Raw genomic sequence first — 25,069 nt, 5'->3', positions numbered from 1 at the left:
CAAGTCCTTTGTTCATTAAAAAAAATTTTTTTTTTGGCTCTTGAGTTGAAGGAGTACCTTATATATTTTGGAGATTAACTCATTACCAAGTACAGGGTTTGCAAATATTTTCTCCCTTCCCATAGGTGGCCTTTTCACTCTGTTCATGGTTACTTTTGTTGTGTAGAGCTTTTCATTTTGATGTAGTCCCATTCATCTATTTTTTGCTTTTGTTGCTTGTATTTTTACTCTCATATCCAAGAAATCGTTGCCAAATCCAAAGTCATGAAGCATTCCCCCTAAAAGTTTTCTTCTAGGAGATTTACAGTTTCATGTCTTACATTTAGGTCTTTAATCCATTTTGACTTAATTTTTGAATATGTGGTAAGGTAAAGGTCCAAACACATTCTTTTGCACGTGGATATCCAACACCATTTGTTTAAGAGACTAACCTACTCCCATTGTGTAGCATTGGCACCTTTGCCAGGATCCTTTGAAAATATGCATGAGGGTTTGTTTGTTTTTTTCTGGAATCTCTGTTCTCTACCATTGGTCTCTATGTATCTATCTTTATGCCATTACCACACTGTTTTGATTACTGTAGCTCTGTACTGTTGAAGTTAGTAAGTGTGAAGCCACCAGCATTTTTTCCCCTCAAGATTGTTTTGGCTCTTTGGAGTCATTTAAGATTCCATATGCATTTTAAAATTCTTTTTTTCTATTTCTGTAAAAAATGCCATTGGGATTTTGATATGGATTGCATTGATTCTGCAGATTTTTTTTGTAGTAAGCCTTCCATTCCATGAACACAGAATATTTTCCCACTTATTTGTGTCTTCTATAATTTATTTGAGCAATATTTTGTAGTTTTTAGTGAACAAGATTTTCACCTCCTTGGTTAAGTTTATTCTATTTTTTTCATGCTATTGTAAATGGGATTGTTTTCCTAATTTCTTTTTCAGATCGTGCACTGTTAGTGCATAGAAACACAGCTGATTTTTGTGTGGTGATTTTGTATTCTACGACTTTGCTGAATCCATTTATCAGTTCCAACTGGGTGTGTGTGTCATCTATAGGGTTTTCTATATATAAGATCATGTCACTAAATACAACATTCATTTTATTCCTCCCCCCCTCCCCGATTTTGATGCTTTTAATTTCAAAGTCTCACTTCTCTGGCTAGGACTTTCAGTACTATGTTGCACAGAAGTAGTGAGAGTGGGCATTCTCATCTTATTCCTGGCTAAGAAGCTTTTTGATTTCACCGTTGAATAGGATGTTAGAGCTATGGGCTTTTCTTCTATGGCCTTTATTATGTATGATAATTTCCTTATGTTCCTAGTTTATTGAGTGTGTTTATCATGCATGCGTGTGTTGAATTTTGCCAAATGCTTTTTCTGCCTGTATTGAGGTGATCATGTGATTTTTATTCTTTATTTTGTTAAGGTGGTGTATCACATTGATTTTCATACATTGAACCATCATTGCATCCCCGGGATAAATCCCACATTGTTATAACATATGATCCTTTGAATGTGCTGTTGCATTCAGTTTGCTGGTATTGTATTGAGGACCTTGGCAGCTAGATTCATCAGGGATATTAGTCTGTAGTTTCCTTGGGGTGTCTCTGGTTTTGGTATCACAGTAATGCTGGCTTATAAAATAAGTTTGCAAGTGTTGTCTTCAATTTTTTTGGGAGAGTTTGAGAAAGATTGGTGTTAATTCTTCTTTCAATGTTTGGTAGAATTCACCAGTGAAACCATCTGGTCCTCTTTATGGGAAGGTTTTTGATTATTGATTCAATATCCTGACTAGATATACATCTATTCAGAATTTTTTCTTTCTTCAGATTCAATTTTGATAGAGTGTCTGTTTCTAGAAATGTATTCTTTTCTCCTAGGTTATCTTATTTTTGGGTGTGTCATTGTTCATAGTAGTATCTTATGATACCTTTTGTTTCTGTGGCGTCATTCGTAATATCTCCTTTTTCATTTCTGATTTTTGTTATTTGAGGCTTGCCTAGGATTTGTCAATTTTGCTGATTTTTTTTTAAAAGTTTAGTTTGATTTTCCTCTTTTTTTTTACTCTGTATTCCACTTATTTCTGTTCTAATATTTATTATTTCTTTCTTTCTGCCCACTTTGCTTTTAGTTTGTTCCTTTTTCTAGTTCCTTGAGATGTAAAGTTAGGTTGTTGATTTGCAGTCTTTCTTCTTCTTCTTTTTTAAAGATTTATTTAAAGGTGGTGGAAGGGAGGGAGGGAGGGGCAGAGGAAGAGGGAGAGAGAGATTCTTCAAGCAGACTCCCCGCTGAGCACAGAGCTGGAATCAGGCCCAAACCCAGACCCTGAGATCACGACCTGAGCCGAAATCAAGAGTTGTCTGCTTAACCAACCGAGCCACCCAGGTGCCCCTCTTTCTTCTTTTTTTAATGTAGACATTTATTGCTGTAAAATTCCCTCTTAGTATTGCCTTTGCTACAGCCCATGTTTGGTATGTTGTGCTTTTGTTTCATTTGTCTCAAGGTATTATCTAATTACCCTTTAGATTTCTTCCTTGACCTATTAGTTGTTCAAGAGTGTATTATTTCATGTCCATGTGTTTATGAATATTCCAGTTTTCCTTTGCTATTGATTTCTACTTTCATTTCATGGTAGTCAGAAAAGATATTTGGTATGATTTTAATATTCTTAAAGATGTTAACCCTAGTCCCGTGCCCTAACATGTGATCTGTCCTGGAGAATGTTCCATGTGCACTTGAGTGTATATATGGGAATGTGTAATATACTTGAGAATGTGTATTCTGCTGTTGTTGGTTGGAGGGTTCTGTGTATGTGTCTTAGGTGCAATTAGTCCATAATGTTATTCAAGTCCTCTGTTTCCCTATTGATTTTCTATCCGTTTGCTCTATCCATTACTGAAAGTGAAGTATTGAAATCGTCTACTATTATTGTGTTACTATCTGTTTCTCCCTTCAAGTCTGTCGGTGTTTTCTTCATATATTTAGGTGCTCTGCTGTTCAGTGCACGTATATTTATAATTGCTTTATCTTCCTGATGAATAGAACTTTATATGTAGCATCCTTCTTTGTCCCGTGACAGTTTTTGACTTAAGCTCTATTTTGTCTGATGTAGGTATAACTACCCTTCTTGCCTTTCGGATGCTATTTGCATGGAATATCTCTTTATCTTCCCTCCTGCAGCCTATATTTGTCTGTATATCTAAAGCGAGTTTCTTGGTGGCGGTCTATACTTGGATCTTGTTTGTTGTTGTTTTTAAACCCATTCAGCTATTCCATGTTTCTTGATTGGAGAGATTCATCCGTTTACGTTTTGAAAAATTACCGATGGGGAAGGACTTAGTACTGCCATTTTTAAGTTATTTTCTGTATGTTTTTCATTTTGTTCTTCTTTTCTTCTCTTGCTGCCTTCCCTTGTGTTTCACTGGGTTTTTTGTAGTGACATGTTTTGAGTCCCTTCTTATTTCCTTTTGCGTTTCTTCCATAGATACTTTCTTTGTGGTTACTGTGGGGAGTATGTAACACATCTTATAGTTTTAACCATCTGTTTTAAGCTAGTAACAACTTCCGTCACATCCAAAAATCGGTTCCTTTACTTCTCCTTCCCACTTTATGTTATTGATTTCATAAATTACATCTTTTTATATTTTTATCCATTCACATAGTTTTATTGTTATCGTTATTTTTTATGTTTTTATCTCTTAAATTTTATACCGAGATTAAGTGATTTATGCATCACCACTACAGTGTTATGAGATTTGGTGTTTGTCTATATATTTACCTTTACCAGAGAGCATCATATTTTCATATGCTTTCACATTGCTGTCTAGTGTCCTTCCATCTCCACTGGAAGCATTTAGCATTTCTTGTCAGGCAGGGTTAGTGGTGGTGAACTCCCTCAGCTTTTGTTTATCTGAGAAGATCTTTATTTCTCTCTCATCTCTAAAAGGCAGTTTTGCTGGATATAATATTCTTGGTGGCAGTTTTTTTTTTCTTTCAGCCCTTTGAATATATCATACCACTCCATTCTGGCCTGGAGTTTTCAGAAAAGGTTTTTGGATCATATACTGTTGTTGTTCATTCAGTGTCTCTACAGGGGATGAGGTTTCAGGCTTTATTCAGCCATCTTGCTGACCTCACTCCTGACTTTTTTAAATGACTGAAATATGTTCAGCATTCCAGTGGCTGGATGATTAAGCTGATGGACAATTCAAAATCATCCAAATGTTTAAAAAAAATCTCAAGTCGGACATCAATAAGAAAATACTTGCGTTGCTTAGAAATGACAAAAATAAAACTCTAGAAGTATTTACTCATGAACAGCTCTGAATAAAATGTCTTTTTTATTATTATACCTAAATACTTCCATGAATATTGATTTTTCTAGTCACATAACATTAATTGTTCCATAATTCTGCTTTTAAATAGTTCACTGCCGCTGTAGATGGTTTTAGTTTTTTAACTATTTTTGTAAAGAAGAAAACAAGAACATTGAATGTATTATACTTTTTGATGCAATGTTAGACTGAAAGTGAAATTCATAAAAGCTGAAAATGTAAATTTTTCTGTATGTTTCACTTGCCTCATGGGAATTAAAGATACAGGGTTGGTTTTCATTTTGTCATTTCTACCTTGCTGTGAAATGGACAATAATTGTAAATCTTCTTTAGATGCCCAGAGACAGATTTTTATCTAAAATGTGCATTGGGTGCCTGGGTGGCTCAGTCGATGGAGTGTCTGCCTCTTGATTTTAGCTCAGATCATAATCTCAGGGTTGTGAGGTCAAGCCCCATGACAGGCTCCATGCTCAGTGGGGAGTCGGTTTGAAATTCTCTCTGTCCCTCTCCCTCTGCTCCTCCCCCAGCAAGCATGCTTTCTCTCTCTCTCTCTCTCTTTCAAATAAATAAATAAACAAACAAACAAACAAATAAAATGTGCACAGTAAGCTGGGGTGTCTGGCTGACTCATTTGGTGGAGTGTGCAACTCTTGATCTCAGGGTTGTGAGTTCGAGGCCCTTGTTGGGTGCAGAGATTACTTAAAAAATAAAATCTTCAAAAAATAAATTAAGTAAATTAAGTAAAATATGCACAGATAAGCCAAGACCTAGAAGGATTCATGGTCCTTTAGTTATTTCCTCTGTTTTGGGAGCAGTCTCAAATTTAAACTTCATCTGAGGAAGAACATATACAAATATTTGCAGCTCTTTGCAGACTTTAGCATCTAGTTTGAAATATTTTGAATGAAATTCTTTGTGTGCTACAATTTCATTTGATATTATGAACATTTTATTTGCAATAAAAAGACGATTGTTCCTTTATGAGGGAGTACGTATGTGATTCTTATTTACAATTCTGTGCTCATCTTTGTTTTCTAGCTTGCAAAGGATCTCCATGTTTTGTTTTGTAATCAGGCGTATAATTAAAGCATCCTAAGCCGTGGAGAAAAGGCCGTCAGCAAGACCGTACGTCTTGCCTGCATAGCTGTTTCTCTTCTTACTGCCATTCTTAAGAACATAGGACAAGCCAGTGGAAATAAAATTTCCTGTGTTTAAAAACTAAATTGTATCAGGAAGCACAGAATTGTGATTGAGTGCTAAAGATAAAACATACTGCATTACTGTTAAGGCATAGTCCTACTGAAAATGGAAGGCATTTTTATATTAGCAGTATGTCTCCTAAAAATGTAAAAAATAAGCCTCAGACTATAATGCAATTTGAGAGATTCTCAACATGTGCAGCCACTCGATTCCACGATGATTAATTAAAACCCTTTACATTGTCACTAAATGACTTCATAACTGGCTTGAAAAGAACCACCATTTGGAAGCCTCGATAAATGATTTTAAAACCTTGTTACAGTTTGTATTAAACATAACATTTTTAAAGAGAGTAATATATCTAGTTGTGGTTTTCCTGTTCTTTCTCCATAATGAGCCTATTTTATGCCTTTTCTCAATGACTTTCCAGTTTTCAGAACAATACCACATACTTGTTTCCTTTAATATGTCCGGTGATCATTGCATTTGTCTTTGAATGTTGTGTTGAGAAGGCTCCTGGGGAAAATATTATGTGTTCCATGGCATTTTCTTTCTTCTCTTCTTTTTAGTGGAACCCTTTTAAGTATCCAGGAAAAAAAAAATGTATGTATTGATTTTGGCTGGCTTAGGGATTTTTTTTTTACTGTAACCTGTAGCAAGATGGCTTTTGAGCTTGTTTCTTGGGGCCTGCACAGTAGGAATCAATGTGGAAGCCCAGAAGAAGTCTTGAATAAGTGTCATTTTTTTTTAACTACTGCAAATCCCACTATCAGAAAGTGTATTATAGCAGTGAGTGATTTTTTTATTTATTTAATTTATTTTTTTAAAGATTTATTTATTTCAGTGAGAGAGAGAAAGAGAGAGCACAGTGGGGAGGGACAGAGGAAGAGGGAGAGAATAATTCAAGCAGACCCCAAGCTGAGCATGGATCCCGAGGTGAGGCTCGATCTCACCACCCTGAGATCAGACCTGAGCAGAAACCAAGAGTTCGAGGCTTAACCAACTGCACCACCCAGGCGCCTCTGATTTTTTTTTTTAAATAATTGCTGCTGGTTTAGAAGGGCCCTGTAGGCAGAGAGGCATTCTTTGAGACTCTCAGGCTAGAATACTTCAGTGAGCATCTTCATCCCATACTTCCTCTGTCTCCTCTATTACCTTCTCTCTTCCCACACTTATTGAGCACCTACCATGCACAAAGGAATAAACTTTTGATATAAAGAACAATATGATTGATTCTCAAAAGAGCATGCTAAGCAGAAGAAGGCAGCCACTCTGTGATTTATCAAGTATATGAAATTTTAGAAGCAAATCTAATCTGGAGTTGCAGAAATATATAGAAAACCTCTTGTGCTCTCACTGAACTTAGTCCAATTTAGTGGAAAGATAAGATCAGTCTACAGCTTTGTTCAGTACAAGTCCATGGATGACAAATCAGTACCATAATCTAAATGCTAGAAGGGCTCATAACAAAAAGGAGAGATTCATCTTCTCTATCGGGGATGGCATGAGCAGACTCAGACCTGTAGTTAGACGACAGCTGTGTTTTGTTCAAGCCATATGATGGCTTATGGTTTTCCCCCAAATTAAATTATTTTCTGACACTTATGAATTGGGAGATTTCACGGGAAAATAAATATGAATTTTTGAGCTTCTCTTTTTAAAAAGACCAGAATTTCAAGCATCCTAAAGCCTGCTTTCTCTTCCCTACTGGCTGTGATGAGTTGAAGCTGAGTGTTTTAGGCACATCAGACAGTCTCTGGCTTCCTCCACCCACCTGGCTCCTTCGTTTGTCCACACTTCTTACTTTTACCCCAAAACTTCGGAGTTAATGATCCCTGCTCTGTTCTCATCTCTGACAGCACGTCAACACTTGTGTTTTTATCAAATGTTTCCTTTGACTTTTCCTCTTGTGCCTTGATGACACCATCCTAAATCAGGCCCCCCCTTGCTGCACACTTAGCAGGCCGAGAGCATCTTGCAGAGCCCGCCCTTTTCCCATCTCCCAGTCAGTACAACATGCATACCTTCGCCAATAGGTGACATCCTGCCAGGCAGCATGGAAGTGAGAGGAGAGGCAGGGGTCACTGCCCGAGTGGGCATCCAAAGACGATGCTGTATGTTACAGGCCAAAAATAAGAGGACTAGAACCAATAAAGAACTATGAAAAAGTTTCTCAGAAGTGGTGGGTAAATAGAGAACAAAAGCCAAAAAACAAAGACGAATCTTTAAAAAGAGTGAAAATGACCAATAAGCACATGAAAAGATTCACAACATCCATCAGACATCAGGGAAATTGAAATTAAAAGCACAGTGAGATAACTAGCACACAACCACTAGAATGACTAAAATTAAAAAGACTGGCAATACCAGTGATATGGAACAACTAGGATTCTCGTATGTTGCTAGCAGGAATGTAAAATGGTATAGCACCACTTTGGAAAATAGTTTGTCAGTTTTTTATAAAGTTAAACATGCACTCACTGTAGGTGTTTACCCATGAAGAATGAAAACATGTGTCCACACAAACACTATTACATGGATGTTCATAGCAGCTTTATTCATAATAAAACTGAAAACCATCCAAATGTCTATATATGGAAAAATGGATCAACACATTGTGGTATGTCCATTCAGTAGATTACACTCTACAATAAAAATGGAATGAACTCTTAATACTCAGAATAACATGTTTGATTCCTAAAAAAAAAAAAAAATGCTGATCAAAAGAAGAGAGATACTATATAATTTTTATGTGCATAAAATTTTAGAGGCAAAACAAAGTGAAAGAAAGTAAATCAGTGATTGCCTGGGACCAGAAGTAAGAGAAAACTGACTGCAAAAGGTCAAGGGGGAATTTTTTGGAGTGATGGAAATATTCTACATCTGGATTCTGATGGTGGTTACGCAGGTGTATATAGTTGTTAAAACTATATACATATATAACTGTATACATATGTATGTATATATGTGTATACATGTAACTATTATACTTAAAATATGTGTGTGTTATTGTATGTAAATGTTACCTTAATAAAGTTGATTAAATAAAAATATAATTTAAAAGGACAGGCAGTTAAAGGTGGTGGACAAATGGGCAACCAGGATAGGAAGTAAAACAGAGGTGAACAGCAAAGGGCATGAGATATTACACGTGAAGACAACAAAAAGCTAACTTGAGGCCGGACTGGACTCTTGAGAACCTTCCAGTGAAATCCCAGTTCTAATCACAGCAATTGTCTCATTGCCTCTATCAGTGCTTGCTAATTCTTCTTTCATGCTGGTAATCAGTTTGTTCCCTATATCTTGAAATGTTATATGTCTGCCCCCACCCCCCATAAAAAAGTGTTTTCTATCACGTTACATTGGGTTTTTTTTATTCCGGGGAACCTAGCACATCTGAAATCTACTTTGATTATGTATTTGTTTAATGGTTTATTGTCTATCTCCTTCCTTTAGTTAATAATCAGCATAAAGATAGAGATCTTTCCTAACTTGTCACTCTGTCTCCAGCACCTAGCATGGGATCTGGCTTATTGAAGACACTCAATAACGAATCATTGAATGAATGAACAAATGAAAATGTAGTAAGCAAACAAGAAATACCCAGTGTTTGCTCTTGTTTTTCCCTGAAAATTTCTTTTCCTAAAGTTCTTTCTTTTTTTTTACTTAATTTTTACAGGTACTTCTGTTGTGACTGTAGAAGCTGTTGCTCCCGACCCAATACAAGACAGCATTAAATATTCCATTTTTAGTGGAAATGAAGATGGGGCTTTTTCCCTGTGCTCCAACTCAGGTGATCCTTCTCTCTCCTATCATAGCTTTATTTTCTGCTCCATTTAATGTTACTAGTAAGAAATCCTTCTGCAAAGGAAACTCAAAATTCGAAAGATAGAAAAATTAGAGGTAAATAATTTAAAAGGTAAATAAGAGACAATTTTTTATAATAGCTGATGAGAAATTGTGGGAAATCAAGACTACTTGTCTGTTTACACGTACTCACTATGAATCCTGTTCTTCAGATTTCCAAATTAGGCAGTACCTAGCCTACCCCTTGAATTTTTGAAGATAAATTGGTTTCTACTTATAATTTACTCATCTCCTTGGGAAAATGGGAGGTAGAGTAGGGAGACCATCAATATTGAGTTTGAATTGAAAATAACCACACATGTCTAGCCGTAGGGCATTTTCATCACGAGATTCTTCTAATTCGCCACTGAATGTCAACAATGCAACAAAAAAGGACAGCTGGAAAGGTTTCTATGTGGTGGTAAAGAAATTACTTCCAAATACAGCATGTATTGAATTTAACTTTAATAAGACCATTATTGTGTTTTAAATGAATACCAATTGATTATTTGAAACATACTCTTTGAGTAACAACTATGTAGTAGATACAGATCTGCTGCTGCATTGTCAAACCTCAAGAAGACTGTTTTTAATAATTTCTGTATGACCATAACTGCCTTATGTAATCTGTACTACAGGCACATGGGAAGAATGGAGAGGGAGTAGTTTCTTAAGCAAAGCCCTTCTCATCCCAGGGTACCGTTGCCACTCTTTGGTCTGCACCATCTTTGGTCAGCAGCCTTTCTGAGGTGGCCTGCCAGGTCTTTACCTCTTCGCCCCACCATTTGGTTAAAGGATGACGGGGGAAGCCTGCTGACAAGAGAGCGATTTGTGAACATCATCCAGCCTTAAGCTTCTAGAAGTCCAAGTGTGTGAAGGTCCTGGGAAAGGAGCTGAGATTAGAACGTTGAGAAAGAAGGAGCGTAGCAGAGCTTGTACAATTTCCCAGGCTCCCCACATCCTCCTGCCACCTCCCCCTTAACACGGCCCAGGTTTGGCCTTATTTTTTCTGGAGTCTCTCATTAAAATTCAGGTAAAAAATGCCTAGGGTTAGTCCAAAGGGGACGTCCACAGAAAACTCTTCACTTTTCAATTAAGTATTTATTTATGTTGAAATTTATTTCACAAGTTTATTGTGAAACAGCTGCAAGATGATATGCTAAAACATAGAAAGCTGTTTAATGGACATGTACTTGCCATCCATCTCCAGAGATGAGACACTACTAGAACCTCGGGAAGTCCCCGTGTGTCTCGCCCCTCTCACGTCTCTCTTTTTGACCCAGGGCAATCCATAACCAGGCGTCTGACTTTGGCATTGATCACTGCCTTTCCTTCTTGATAATTTTCCAACTGTGTCTGACTCTCTAAATGATGTGTTATGTCATTTTACCTTGATTTAAACATCATGATAGAATCATGCTAATGGCCTCTCGTCCATGACTTAATTCTTTTGCTCGACATTTTGGCTGTGCTTTGTAGTGCATAAGTTGTTATGCACACATTAAAGAGGAACAGCAAAGAAGGTGTGTCCCTGCCGCCGAGGTTATAAACCAGAACGCAGCCACTATCATCAACGCTCCCTCTGAGCCCTTTTCCCATCGCTTCCTTTCTGTCCACTGCTGCAGGCTGACTAATGTCCCTACTTCAGGAATAATCGTTCCCTTGTGACTTACAGCAAATGCATTTCTATACAATAAAACTGTTCAATTTGGTTTATTTTTGCATTTTATATAAATGGATTCATAGTGTCTGTATTTTAATGGGATTCAATGTTTTTATTCAGAATTAGAATCTTTCATGTTAATGCGTGCAGATGGGTCTCTTTCATTTTCAGTTCTTTATGGCCTTCTGTTTTAAGTCGATGTCATAACTTATTTATCCATCCCACCGTTGATGGTCAGGGAGGTTTTCCCATCTGGGGGTATAATAACAAGTGCTGGGAGGAGCAACCCCATGCGTGTCTTCTGGTGCATATGTGAGGAGTTCTCCCGGCCCCAGAGCCTAGGCTGGGAGTATACATCAGAGGCTGCGTGTGTTCAGCATTACAGATGGTGCCAAATTGTTTTTGAAGTGGTTTGTCCCACTTCACATTCCACCAGCCCTGAAATGAGAGCTATCGCGGTTGTTTACGCCCTGTTTTCTATTGCCAGTCTGGTGGGTGTGAAATGGTATCTCACTGCAGTTGTAATTTGCATGTCTTTATTGCTAATGAATGTGAGCATTTTTTGCATAGTGGATTGACCATTCTTGTTTTCTTCCACGTGAAATGCACATTGATACACGTTGCCTATTTTTCTACTGGTTGTTTGTGTTTCTCTTTCTGAAGTGTTAAGGATTGTTCATATATTTTCGTTAGCATGTCTCCTTTGATTGTTTTTGGTTGCAAATATTTTTTACAGTTTGTGACTCGTCTTGCCCTCTCTCACTGGTACATTTTCATTTTGATGAGTTAGAATTAACCAGTCGTTTTACTTTATGATTTTCCCATTTTGTAAGTGAAGAGTCTCTTCCCGATCCTGAGATCAAGAAAATATCGTTACATTCTCTTTTAAAATTTTTAAGTTTTCCTGTGTTTCATATTTACATCTATTGTGCATCTAGAATTTATTTTCCTGTTTTACAAGAGTGTAGGGATAACTTTCCTTTTCCTTCTTTTTTTTTCTTTTTTAAGGATTACCAGTAATTTCAGTAGCAGTGACCTTGCTATGTGACCTGAAATACCCCCTCTGTCATACGTTGTTTCCATAACTCTTTACAGGATCCTTGACTCCTCTGCATTCATCTCTTTGTCTATCCACACACCAGTACCACTCTCCCTTAATCACATAGACGTTATAATCAATCTTCATACCAAGGAAGCAGCCCCATTCTCATGTTCTTTATATTAGCTGTTATTGACCCTTTGCTCTAATATGAATCATTATATCCACTTGCCAAGTTTTCACACATGTGTACACACACATGCACACAGACACACACAAACATATGTACATACATACTTACACACACACACACACACACACACACACACACACAAGCCTATTGGGATTTTTTTCCCAAGGAAAGGAGATTTGTTCATAAGTCTTTGGGTGACATAAGAGCTGCCCACACTTTTCATGCATGAAACCCAGGTAATCGTGACATGCACATTTGCTTTCAGGTGAAACGTCACTCGAATTAACAAAGAAAATGTCCAGAACAATTGCATAGCCTCGATCTAGAATTTAAGGCACTAAATCATCAGGCCAAAGTATCCTCCTCACAAAGCCCGTAGAGCGGTGCACTGTAACTAATAATCATTTGCCAATACTTTTCTTTCCTTTTTAACCGTGGTAAAAACATTTAACATGAGATCTACTCTTTTAGCAAAACTATAAGTGTGTACAATACAGTATTGCTAACTCTAGGCACAGTGTTGTCCAGCAGGTTTCTAGAACTTATGCATTTTGCATAAGTGAAACTTCATACACACGGAACAGCACCTCCCCATTGCCATCGCCCCTCCCCTATCGCACCTGGCCACCGCCATTCTACGCCCTGCCTCTAGGAGTTTGGTTATTTTAGATACATCATATAAGTGGAATCATGCCATGTTTATCTTTCTGTGACTGGCTTATTCCACTCAACATAGTGTTCTCGGGGTTTGTCCATGTTGTCACATATGGCGGCATTCTCTTTTGTTGAGACTGAATAATATGCTGTGTGTGTATAGCTACACTTTCTTTTGTCCATTCATCCATCAACAGACATTTAGGTTACTAGGATTTTTGTTGGAATTGTATTAATTTAAACATCAGTTTGAAGCTATATCTTTAAGTATTGTCTTCAATTCAGGATGATATAGAAAATCACATCCATTGTTTCCTTAAATATATTTTAATAAATTTTAATTTTTGTAGCAGGCTTACAGGGTTTTTGTTAGATTTGGTCTAAATCCTTATACTTTTTCTTGTAAGTGAAGTGAGAAAATGTTTTTTCTGAATGCTATTAGGTATACTTGAAAATGGCTTTCATATTTATCTTGTATCTAGCAAACCTGTAAACTCCTATTGATTATAATATTTTTCTGAGCATTCAGCATATACGATCATTACCTGAAGATGGCCATTTTCCCTGTGTTTGTTGGAATTATATAGCTATTTATTTTCTTTTAGTGGTTAGCCTGGTTATTTAACATATATATAATTGAAGTTCACATTAACTAACATCCTTCTTCTGAATAATATAAGAGACTTAGAAGTCTTATCACCAAATATCCCTTTTTCAGCTTATAAGCTCCTGTGGGCCACAATTATAGTTTTTTCAAATCAGACATTATTAATATTTTTTTAAAGATTTTATTTATTTGACAGAGATAGAGACAGCCAGTGAGAGAGGGAACACAAGCAGGGGGAATGGGAGAGGAAGAAGCAGGCTCATAGCGGAGGAGCCTGATGTGGGGCTTGATCCCATAACGCCAGGATCACGCCCTGAGCTGAAGGCAGGCGCTTAACTGCTGTGCCACCCAGGTGCCCCCAGACATTATTAATATTTTAAAATAGATTTCTGTGCTTCTTTGCTAACTGTTCTTTCTTACATCTCGGACTTGCCTCTGGTGTCATTTTCCTTCTCCCTGAAGTACATCTTGTAGTGAGGGTCTATCGTAGTAAACTCGTTCAGGTTTTGGTTGTCTGCAAATGTCTTTATTTAATTCTTATTTTTTAAAAATATGTTTGCCGGTCTTAGAATTCTAAGTTCACAGTTATTTTCTCTCGTCACATTGAAGATATTATCCCAGTGCTTTCTGGTTTCCTATTGTCGCATTAAGAAGTTAGCTGTTGATCTCAAGGTCTTTTTAGAAGTCTGGTGAGACAAGTATTGAGCCAGGCACTCTCTCCTACCTCGCTTTTGCACATTTTTCATCTCCTTCACTTTTCCTTCAATCTAGGGAACTATATTTTTTATTTCCAGAAGTTCCCTTGGGTTCTTTGTCAGCAATTCCTGGTCTTGTAAAAAAATCATCTTTTTTAAGAAAATTGAAGTATAGTTGACTTACAATGCTATATTAATTTCAGATACAACATAGTGGTTTGGCAGCTCTGTATGTTATGCTGCTCTCTCCACGAGTCTAGCTACCATCTGTCACCATACAATGTTATTATAGCTTCATTGACTATATTCCCTATGTTGTACCTTTTAACCCCGTGGTGATTTATTTATTCCATAACTAGTTGCTTGTAAAAAAGTAATCTCTTCTTCCTTGCTCATGTTTCTAAACTTCTTTTTTATATATTTAAACATATGTAATAATTACACAGCCTGTGTCCAATAACCCAGCATTTTAAGTCTTTGAAGATTTATTCAGCTTTCTCTAGATTTGCCAGCTCTCATTCATGGTGCCTTGTTTCTCTGTGATTTTCATGCTTGTTAACTATGAGCTGCTCATTGTCCTTACAACTTTTTCTCTGAGGGTTCTTTGAAGACTGGATTGAACTCATGCCCTTTAGAGAGGATTTATTTTTCCTTCTGCAGATCACCTGGGTACATCATCAAGCAAAGACTAGCTTAAATAATTATTGAGGATTTTAAAAACACATAGATGTGATAGTATGGCTACCATAAATTCAGGCTTACGTCAATGAATCCACAGCAGAGACTTTTTCTCCCTTCCAACCAACACCAAGGTCAAGAAAAGCCGGTTTCTGTGCATCCATTTTGAACTTGTTTTTGTTTTTTGAATATTGATCACTCACTTGGAACATATGTAGCCTTTGGATTTATAGCTTCATGCTGGTTTTCCTATTAGATTCTGCATCTTTTGTGGGTTCAGTTTTCTTCCCTTGTTTCTCATACTCGGTGCAGCTATCAGAGATGAATTGCAAGGAAGAAGGTTGTGTTAGAGACCTTTGGAACAAAAATGGGCTTTTAGTGTTTGCTTACCTTCCTGGATTACTGTTTTCAGTTCTTTTTTGTCCTCTCAAGATTCCTTACTAGTATACCAACTCAATCATGCATTTCAACACACACACAAGTTAGAAAGCATTTTAGTTGTTTTTGTTATGAGGTTTTCCATACTGCTGTCAAGAAACCTTTTTAAAAACCTTTAATTATGATATTAAACTCATCTTTCACATCACCTTTGGCACATAACCTTCAAGCTTATGTGTAAAGTTACCTAACATAGGTTTTATGAATATATGTATTTTAAGCCATATAACAGTTAAAACAGAAAGCTGGTGTGTGTGACAAATCAGTAAAGATCTCTAAGGTTATGGTTACTCTTCTTAAGGGTAAAAATGTGAGAAGGCCATTTTATTAGTTACTGACTTAAAAGTTCTGATAAGAAAGATCTTTGATGAGAACCTTATATTCTGTCCATTTGTGCCAGTCTTTGCTCTGTCCCATAGTCACAAACCAAAGGTTTATGTTTGTGTTCAAACTGCTTGTCACATCAGCCTAAAAACATCTACTACTCACTCTACACCAGCAGGAGTGTTGGAGTTTTACTCACATCGTCTATGTAAATAAATGGTAGTATTCGTCCATGATTTGGTAGGTTGACATAAAACAAAAATGATCAAACTTGCCATGTGTGAGGTATGTTGTTTTAGCAGGAGACGGTTTCAGAGCTGTTGGGTAACATAAATATTTATCACATTCTGCTTCGGGTACATTCATATGCACGTGCACAGTTTGTAATGGATTGACATTACCTGATTGTGCTGTCGAGCAGTTAGCATTTGAAGAATCTGCATCTCATTTTGCTGTGTGTTTTATAACGTGGGCAAAAGCTACATGTGTACATATATGAGAAAGAAAATAGTACTGCAGTTTCATTCTCAAGCTATTCTAGAACTTGCGCGCTAATGCGTAAGAATGAACATAAAGTCGATACCCGTGAGGCTTGTACTGGAAGGAAAACGTGGACTTCTGCCCAGACTGAGAGCTCAGTAGTTCTTGCATCTCACCGGTGACGATAAATCCTTGATATCTCTGAGAAAAATATGCGTATAGCATCCCAGGCAAATGTGGGTCTGGTAGGTGTGCCAGCCTTGAGTCATCTCAGAGACGGGTTATTGTCTTTCCTACTTACACAACTTTCTCAGCATATGCCAGTTATTATGCCAAAAATAAAAGCCAAGCAAGGAAAGCATTAGAACTGCAGAGCCATTCCAAGTGCAAAATTCCAATTATCAAAGCCTAAACACAAGCCTTTTATTAAAAAATCCACTTTGATCTGTGCTATAATTGGCACACTTTCTACCAAGTGACACTGGCAATTTAGTGTTGCGTTTCTATGTTATTTTTCTTTGGCTAAGAGTAACAGAACATGATAGCAAGCGGAGTGCTCTGCTCGGTGGAGACGGAGTGCTGGATGAGAGCTTGGAACTACCTCGGCCTGGGGCTTCTCTGCCCTTTGGGGGTGCCGGCTTAGCCCTTGTTTCACAGAGGTTTCTGAAGACCAGTTTGTTTCATTACTAGTTCATCAAAATGCATCTTAATGAGTTTTCCAGCTACCAATGGTCAGATCTATCCTAAACTTTCTGCCAGGGGTGTCGGTCACATCAGACTGTGGCCCGTCGAAGTAATCTGGTTTTCTGAATTGATAACTGATAACAATAAATGAAAGTGAGTTTATGGAAATTTTACATTTTGTGGTATAGTGAGTTCCTCATAGAAAATATATTTAGTTGCTCTTAGTAACAGAAGAGAAGCTATAAAAATCTGAAAACACTCAGTACCGAAGTTAGAACACTAGAGCAGGGCATGATTCCTGTTAACCTCCAGGTAAGTATGCAAGAGCCTGACATTTTCTTGGACCAAGATGGTTGTCTAAGGAAACTGGTTCAGATAGAACAGTAAGAACTGTGGCTTCCAGGCCTTATTTCTGGAAATAGTACAGGTTCTTCGCCTGAAGATCAAGCTTTGATTAGTCCATGGCAATTAAATGTTTTCTTTCTAAATTCAGAGCTTTTGTAGCTCTTCAATCTATACCTGATGATGAAAGGGAAGAGGATCATGAATGGGGCACTGGAATCTGTATCAGGTTCCTACACAGGAACATTCGAAATATGCATTAGAGTCCTTCTCCCGCAACTCGACAAAGTCATTACTAATATCCCCATTTTACAGAAGAGGAGGCTCAGCTCTGTAGAACCTGATAACTTCCCCTGGGTCACAAATGTAGTGGTGGTAGAGCCAGGTAATTTCCCTAAACTAAGTAGCCAGGGCTAGGATTTTACATGGTTTCAGGTGTCTCAGCCTCCCAATCAGTGTTCCTTCAGTGAATCTCTATTCGATGGAATTTCTGACAGTGAAGCAAAGTAAATAATAAGATAATAATAATAAATTCAGTAAGAAATTTGACAGTAAAAGGGAGAACAAAAACAGAACAGAAAGTAGAGAAGGAAATTAAATCAGGAGGAATTTTCTTAATTTGGGGGAGAAAACTCGTACAAGGCATAAACCCCAAAAGTCAGTTTCCCTAACCTGTTACTACTTTGTAAATGAGGGTATAACATGCATTAATGGATGCCTTCTGTAGGCCAGACCCTGAGCTAGGCACTGGGAACATGACCGTTGGTGTAAGAGATAGGCACCCATCCACACCTTGTAAGCTTCTAAACCAAGAGGAAGAACCAGTCTGAAATAGGTGAGCACAGTACACGCGGGTGCTCTGTGAGAGTCTGTTACAGGCTGACCACAGTGACGGTATGGGGCTGGTTGGTCTGGAAAGATCCCTGAGGAAGCACAGAGGTAGAGACCATGCCAGGCAGATGGAAAAGCATGCATGGTGACTCTAAAATGAGCATTTGAGGAACAGAACATTTATGAGTGTTCTGAGCACAGCAGAGAGAGCAATGTGGGGAAGGGCAGGAATGAGACTCCCGAGGCAGGAGAGGCCCAAGCACGTCCATCCTATGGAGGTTAAAAATGCTGAACTTCGTCATAATCATCATGGAAAGCCATGGAAGAGGTTTCTGTAGGACAATGACAGTGTCCATTTTTATGATTTAGTTCAGAATGGGAACTGGATTAGTAGGGAGACCAGATGAGTGATGCCATGGGGCCCTTCATGCAGGGGAGAAGGTGGGAAATGCTGGTGGCTCGGAGGAGGATAGCAGCAGTGACGATGGAGGGCGGATTCAAGAGATGTTTGAAAGGTAGACTTTGCAGACATAGGGATGGACTAAATATGGAGAGAGAAGGGTGATTTCAGAGACAGCTTCCACATTTCAGCTATTTCATAGTTTCTTTCCCTCCTACATGTTGGAACCTTGCAAATACCCCCACATTCTCAACTTTTTTCCCAACGACCCCAGTGAAGAGGGAAGGGCAGCCAGCCAGCGGGAGACTTTGAGGGACAGACGAGCTTGAGAGCATAGGAGTGAAAGATGATTTGCTTTTTAAATAATGAGTACCACACCATTTTCTTTTATTCTTTTCTCCCTCGGAATCAAAATAGGAGAACTCACTGTGAAAGAACCCAAGTTTCTCGATTTTGAAGTCAGACATGAAGTACAACTCATCATTTTAGCGGAAAGCAGGGGGCACAGAGCCTACAGCAAAGTAGCAGTCCTGATACAAGATGTGAATGATAACTTACCATGCTTTGAGCAAAGCGTTTACCACGTGTCAGTGTCTGAAGGCCAGTTCCACAATGCTCCCATCATACAGGTAACAGAAATGGGTTTTGTGTATGTGTATGTGTGAGTGTGTGGGAATTATCATCAGTCTAAAGCCTTTTTCTAGGACATAAATTAAATGTTTCTAGGGCATGTACAATGTTTAATGAACTGGTTGAAACCTTAGTTCGAAGGACGTCTGGAGTTTCTGAGCTCACTCTTCTTCCTCTCTTCATCCGGTGCTGTTAGTGCCCCCCTGCTTCCTCTCGGGACTAGGGACTCTGGTGTCCAACACTAGCAGCGAATCCGTAGGGGCACAGAAGTCAGCTCAGCTTATCATGTATACAGCTAAGAGGGGAAGTCAGAAAGTAAACATAAAATTTAAATGCATGTAAGTCATGTTAAATGGAAGTGCCCATTTAATGTCATGAGAGAAAAGAGGAGATACAGACTTTTCCTGGAGGAAAAGCGTAAGACTTCACAGAAGAACGGTATTTGCACTTGGTTTCCAAGGGCGAGCAGGCACTCGCCAGGTGGAGCTGCAGCCAGACGAGTAAGGATAGAGGCACGGGCCCATGGAAGAGCTCCCTGCGTTCAAAATTTGCAGACATTTCACTCGAAAGACACAGATCCACTGTTCCTGGGCCTTACCCCATCTCAGCAAAAAGGCCTAAGCCATGAAAACGAAGATCTGTTTTGAAGGCAGTCTCATTCAGGCTCTAACACCCACTCACCCTTGATAGTCTCTCTACCTGCTTCAGGACTTGGACCCAGTTCTACCTTTCCCTTCACAGTTGAATTGCTATTTTGTCTTCAAGACCCTGGACATTAGGAAATGGACAACCTCTTGAGATCCACACAGGAAATCTGTACAAAAACCCCTTCCTGGCAAAGTCAGCAGCACACCGGGGCTTTCCCTCTGGCCTCTGTAACCCCACTGCTGCGATCCAACACCTAGTGATGATTACCCCCCTTCCTCTCCGGGCGATGGGGTCGGGGAGCCAGATGACATGTTAGTACACCTTCCGGCCAAGACCTCCCACAGTGCTCCACTGTGCAGCTACCTCCACCTGCATCTTCAGAGACACGTTCCTTTGACCTTCAGTCCAGTTCCCAGATGCACAAGTTCCCCTCTGTTGGTGCTGACAAGACCAGTGAAGTCTCGGCCATCTTGGAGTCTTGGCTCTGTGTCCCTGCCACACTCCCCCCCCCGCCCCCGCACAGTCCAGGATCCCTAGGATTTCCTCCGCTGTTCTTGCAGACTTGTGTTGTATGACAGGGCCTTGATCGCTCCAGTCTCCAGCCTGTTGCAGAAATGCTGTCTTGACTTTCGTTTCAGCCATGACAGAAGAAGGGGAGGGCATTCACTTGCCCCATCTGTATCACTCTGCACAATGATACCTGTTTAGGAGGGGATGGCAGAGGCCTCCAGTGCCACTGTGGGGCCTGCTTTGTCACAGAGGACCCCTGCACCCGGGCTCTTTATTGTTCATGCTCACTTGGAGAGAGCTAGGCTGCTCCATATGGAACACAAGACGGGGAAGACACCCCTTCCAGATAAAACAAATGGAAAGGAGCCTGGCCCATCACTGTGTCAAATTAGGTCAAACTTTAAGAAGGCTGAGGCAGGAACAGATACAACGAACTTTGTTCTTCACATCTTTAGATCTTTTCATTTTTTCCAGGAAACCAAAACTGCCATTTTCCTGTGTTCTGTTCAGATAAACAGGAATGTCGAAGGCTCTGGAGTTCTGGCATTTGTGGTGGTTCTGGCTTTTGCCACCACACTGCCCATGCTCCCCGCTTTTGGTGACAGCCCCGTCAGCTTCCTTTAGGGACTGCCCATCCTCTGTCAGCTACAGTCTTGGTGAGACTGTCAGTCAAGGTGGTGACCTGTCCTCTGCCCCCTGCCAAAGTCGTTGCCATTTGCCTCAGTCTCGTGTAGGCTTTCTCTCCCTAGGATTTGAATCTCGAGTGGTAAGACACCAGCACAGAAGCACATTCAGCTGATTCGTCTTGGTGGCAACAACTCAAAAGAAACTGTGCCCCTGGGTGGCCCAAGTTCTTGGCCTTCACCCAGGCACTATCTTTTTGATACATTTTTCCTGGTTAAGTGAGCCATAGTGGATATGGGCTGCTGGCATCCTCAAACCCTAACGGATCCACCTCCTGGGAGACCTGCTCTTGGTAACACTTTGAAGCATGTGGACCCAGGGGACATGATGGATCTTATTCTGTCCAGATGCAGATGAGTTTCCTTTCCGGGTGACCTCCAAGGAACTGTGTATTGCTGCCTGTCTTTACTAAGTAGCTGGTTTGTGTGCCCTCCCGATGAGGTCCTCGATGTCCCACTTGGGCCACTCAGGATCCCCTGAGATCTGGCAATAGCGCAAAGGATAGATTGAGAGCGGAGGGAGTTCAAGGCCAACACCCATCAGGACATCGGTGTTGGGACAGGACAGAGGATGATGGGAATGTGAGGTCAGGCCAAGGCTGAGGGGCACAGAGGATGAAAATAAGTAGAGGGGTGCCTGGGTGGCACAGCGGTTAGGCGTCTGCCTTCGGCTCAGGGCGTGATCCCGGCGTTCTGGGATCGAGCCCCACATCAGGCTCCTCTGCTATGAGCCTGCTTCTTCCTCTCCCACTCCCCCTGCTTGTGTTCCCTCTCTCGCTGGCTGTCTCTATCTCTGTCAAATAAATAAAGAAAATCTTAAAAAAAAAAAAAGAAAATAAGTAGAAAAAATTGTAATTAATCCATCGACTTACTCTTAAGTAAGATCTTAAAATCACTAATAGAATTAGTTTTTGATTAAAATGTAATGCAGCCTAAATAATAGATCTCCATGGAGAGTGATGCAAAACTTTTGTCTCATCCTCAACACTACTTTGATAATTTACCAAATAAATGATCAGGATCTAAATCTGTTAGCACTAAATCTAGGCTGTTTTATTAATTAAAAATCCTTGTAAAATGAGACTTTCAATAAGATATTTAAAAAATCCACATACGGCCTATTTCACAGGCAATACTTTCAGCAGGAAAAACAACAAATTAAAGATCACCATTCACTCTGCAGAGATTTCTTTCCTTTTCTGGTACTGGCATGAATCTAAATATAGCTGGAAATCTATTCAAGCAAATTAGAATTTTTTTCAAGTACAGCACCTCATTTTATTTTACTTTATTTTATTGCACTTCACAAATATTGCTTTTTTTTTTTTTTTTACAAACTGAAGATCTGTGGTAAACACACATCAAACAAGTCTATAGGCACCATTTTTTCAACAGCATTTGCTCACTTTGTATCTGTGTCACAGTTTGGTAATTCCTGCAATATTCACACTTTTTCATTATTATTTTACTTGTGATGGGGATCACCAGATCAGTGGTTTCTTGAGATGGAATCTCTACCTGGTGAAGTTGCTGTGAAAATTGTTGAAACGACAGCAAATGATTTAGAGTATTCCATAAACTTCGTTGATAAGGCAGCAGCAGTAGGGCGTGAGAGGACTGGCTCCAATTCTGAAAGAAGTTCTACTGTGGGTAAAATGATATTACCCAGCATCACACGCTACAGAGAAATCGTTCATAAAAGGAACAGTCAATCAATGTGGCAAACTTCATTGTTGTCTAATTTTTACAAATTGCCACAGCCACCCCAGCCTTCAGCAGCCACCACCCTGAGCAGTCAGCAGCCATGACCCTCCAGGCCAGACCCTCCACCAGCAAAAAGATTACGACTCACTGAAACTCAGATGATGGTTAGCATTTTTTAGCGATCAAGTATTTTTAAATTGAGGTATGGACATGGTTTTTTTAGATATAATGCTATGCTTGTTGCACAATTAATAGACTCCAGTATAGTGTAAAAACTTTTATATGCACTGGGAAACCAAAAATTCCTTTGACTTGCTTTATTACAATATTTCTCTGATTTTGGTGGTCTGGAACTGAACCCTCAATATCTCTGAGGTATCGCTGTGTTTTCACCTCTTGCCTAAAATTGTAGTTCAAAACATGTGCTACGCCGACTGAACATTATTTGCAAGTCCTTTGAGTGAGACTGCAGAACACTTTGCCTGCCCATTACCTACTATATTATAAATGTGAGCCTTGGCCATTTGTTGCCATCATATTGATGACTGTTCTTAAAGTGCGTGTGACAATCAGTGATTCTTTCATGGTGCATTTGTCTGAAAAACAGCCCCTTTTTTTTAATAGCATTTTTTTATTATATTATGTTAGTCACCATACAGTACATCCTTAGTTTTTGATGTAATGTTCCATGATTCATTAATTGCATATAACACCCAGTGCACCATGCAATATGTGCCCTCCTTAACACCCATCACCGGCCTATCCCAATCCCCCACCCCCCTCCCTCTGAAGCCCTCAGTTGGTTTCCCAGAGTCCATGGTCTCTCATGGTTCATTCCCCCTTCTGTTTACCCCCCCTTTTCTTCTTCCCTTTCTTCTCCTACTGATCTTCCTACTTCTTATGTTCCATAAATGAGTGAAACCATATGATAATTGTCTTTCTCTGCTTGACTTATTTCACTTAGCATAATCTCCTCCAGTCCCGTCCATGTTGCTGCAAATGTTGTGTAATCATTCTTTCTGATGGCTGAGTAATATTCCATTGTATATATGGACCACAACTTCTTAATCCAGTCATCTGTTGAAGGGCATCTCTGCTCCTTCCACGATTTAGCTATTGTGGACAATATTGCTATGAACATTGGGGTGCATAGGGCCCTTCTCTTCACTACGTCTGTATTTTTGGGGTAAAACAGTCTTAACCCATCTTGCAGATTAAATCCTGACCTAATGGAAGAGCTGCTTCCTCACAGGTTTTTGCAGCAGACCCGGACAGTGGGATGAACGGCCGCCCTGAGTATTCCATTCTGTCTGGCAACCAAGGGGAAGCGTTCCGCATCGACACGCTGAGCGGTATGATCACAGCAAATGCGCTTCTAGATTACGAACTCACCAGCTCTTACAGGTCTGTCCCAGGTTTAGATCCGTTCACTTCTGTATTCTGCTTATTTCTGATAGAATTGTTGCTTTGGCCATGACTTCCTGTTATGTAAGCTTCATTGTAAAATGTGATTCCCTTTGATCGAATCTACGATCACCCTTTTGATATGCTGAAGGAGTCTTAGAAAGTATTTGCTATTTGGAAAAGGTGATTAGACTAGAAGAACTTTAGGGTTCCTTGTAGTTCTTAGCTTTTATGAATTTTTGCTGCTATTAAGTACTAAATGAGAGACGTTAAAAAAGACCGTATTTGCAAAATGCCTACTGACCGACACAGCACTCCGCAACTGGTTTTGGTTCTTGTTTTTAAAAATAGTGAAGACTGAGTGACATTTCTCTTTTTAATTCTTTACTCGGTTTCATGGACGAAAGTACAACCCCGTCATCAGGTCCTTGTTGCAGTACTGTGTTCTAATAGAAGTGATCTGATGAAACACACATTCAACATTGAGTATATTTTGTGTAGAGTTCCAGGTGTACAGAATTATGCAGAATCTATAAAAGAGAATAACGGTGTCTCAGGTCTTCTAGTTATTTTAAAAAGTCAGTGCTACAGAAGTCTAGCTATACTTACAGATATATTTATGGCATCACAGTCTATTAAAAAAAAAAAAAAAAGGAAAGACTCTAAGGAACCAAACATGTCCGGGCGTGGGGATTGCCTCAAACATGGTGGCTCAGCCTTCCATGGAGTTCCACCCTTTGACAAGAGAAGGTGGTTTCCCTGTGAGTGCCACTGAGGACACAGCCCTAGCTATAGGGCTGAGTGGGGGAAATAACAAGGTGCATGCGCTACAAGGTTTATTCTCAGGGTCTGTTGGAGTCAAGGCACACTCATGTACTGAGACGACTTTAGGAAGAAAACCTCAGAAATTTAACCTTGTCGCTCTCTGGAGAAGTGGTCGCAGCGGGGGTAGGGGGGCCAACTGGGGTCAGAGGCTTGGCTTTCTCATTGTACGTTTTAGTATATTCATGTCATATTTTTGTATGTTCTTCCAAAAGGCCTTGCACATACAGTGTTTCCTTTAATGCTTCCGGTCTCCTCCCG

General features: G+C 39.4%; 1 protein-coding gene across 1 annotated transcript in view; it reads left to right on the top strand.

Moving 5' to 3' along the window:
- The window catches only part of DCHS2 (dachsous cadherin-related 2), a 238,410-nt gene that overhangs the window by 197,764 nt on the left and 15,577 nt on the right, over positions 1 to 25,069 (top strand). The window contains exons 15-17 of the mRNA XM_040625493.1: positions 9,213 to 9,326; positions 18,825 to 19,036; positions 23,835 to 23,986. Of these exons, the coding sequence (XP_040481427.1) occupies positions 9,213 to 9,326; positions 18,825 to 19,036; positions 23,835 to 23,986 (478 nt within the window). The remainder of the gene's footprint in view (positions 1 to 9,212; positions 9,327 to 18,824; positions 19,037 to 23,834; positions 23,987 to 25,069) is intronic.

This window comes from Ursus maritimus, unplaced genomic scaffold (genome assembly GCF_017311325.1).
Source record: "Ursus maritimus isolate PB19 unplaced genomic scaffold, ASM1731132v1 scaffold_11, whole genome shotgun sequence".
Taxonomy (NCBI): Eukaryota; Metazoa; Chordata; class Mammalia; order Carnivora; family Ursidae; genus Ursus; species Ursus maritimus.
This window is presented reverse-complemented; position numbering and strand designations above follow the sequence as displayed.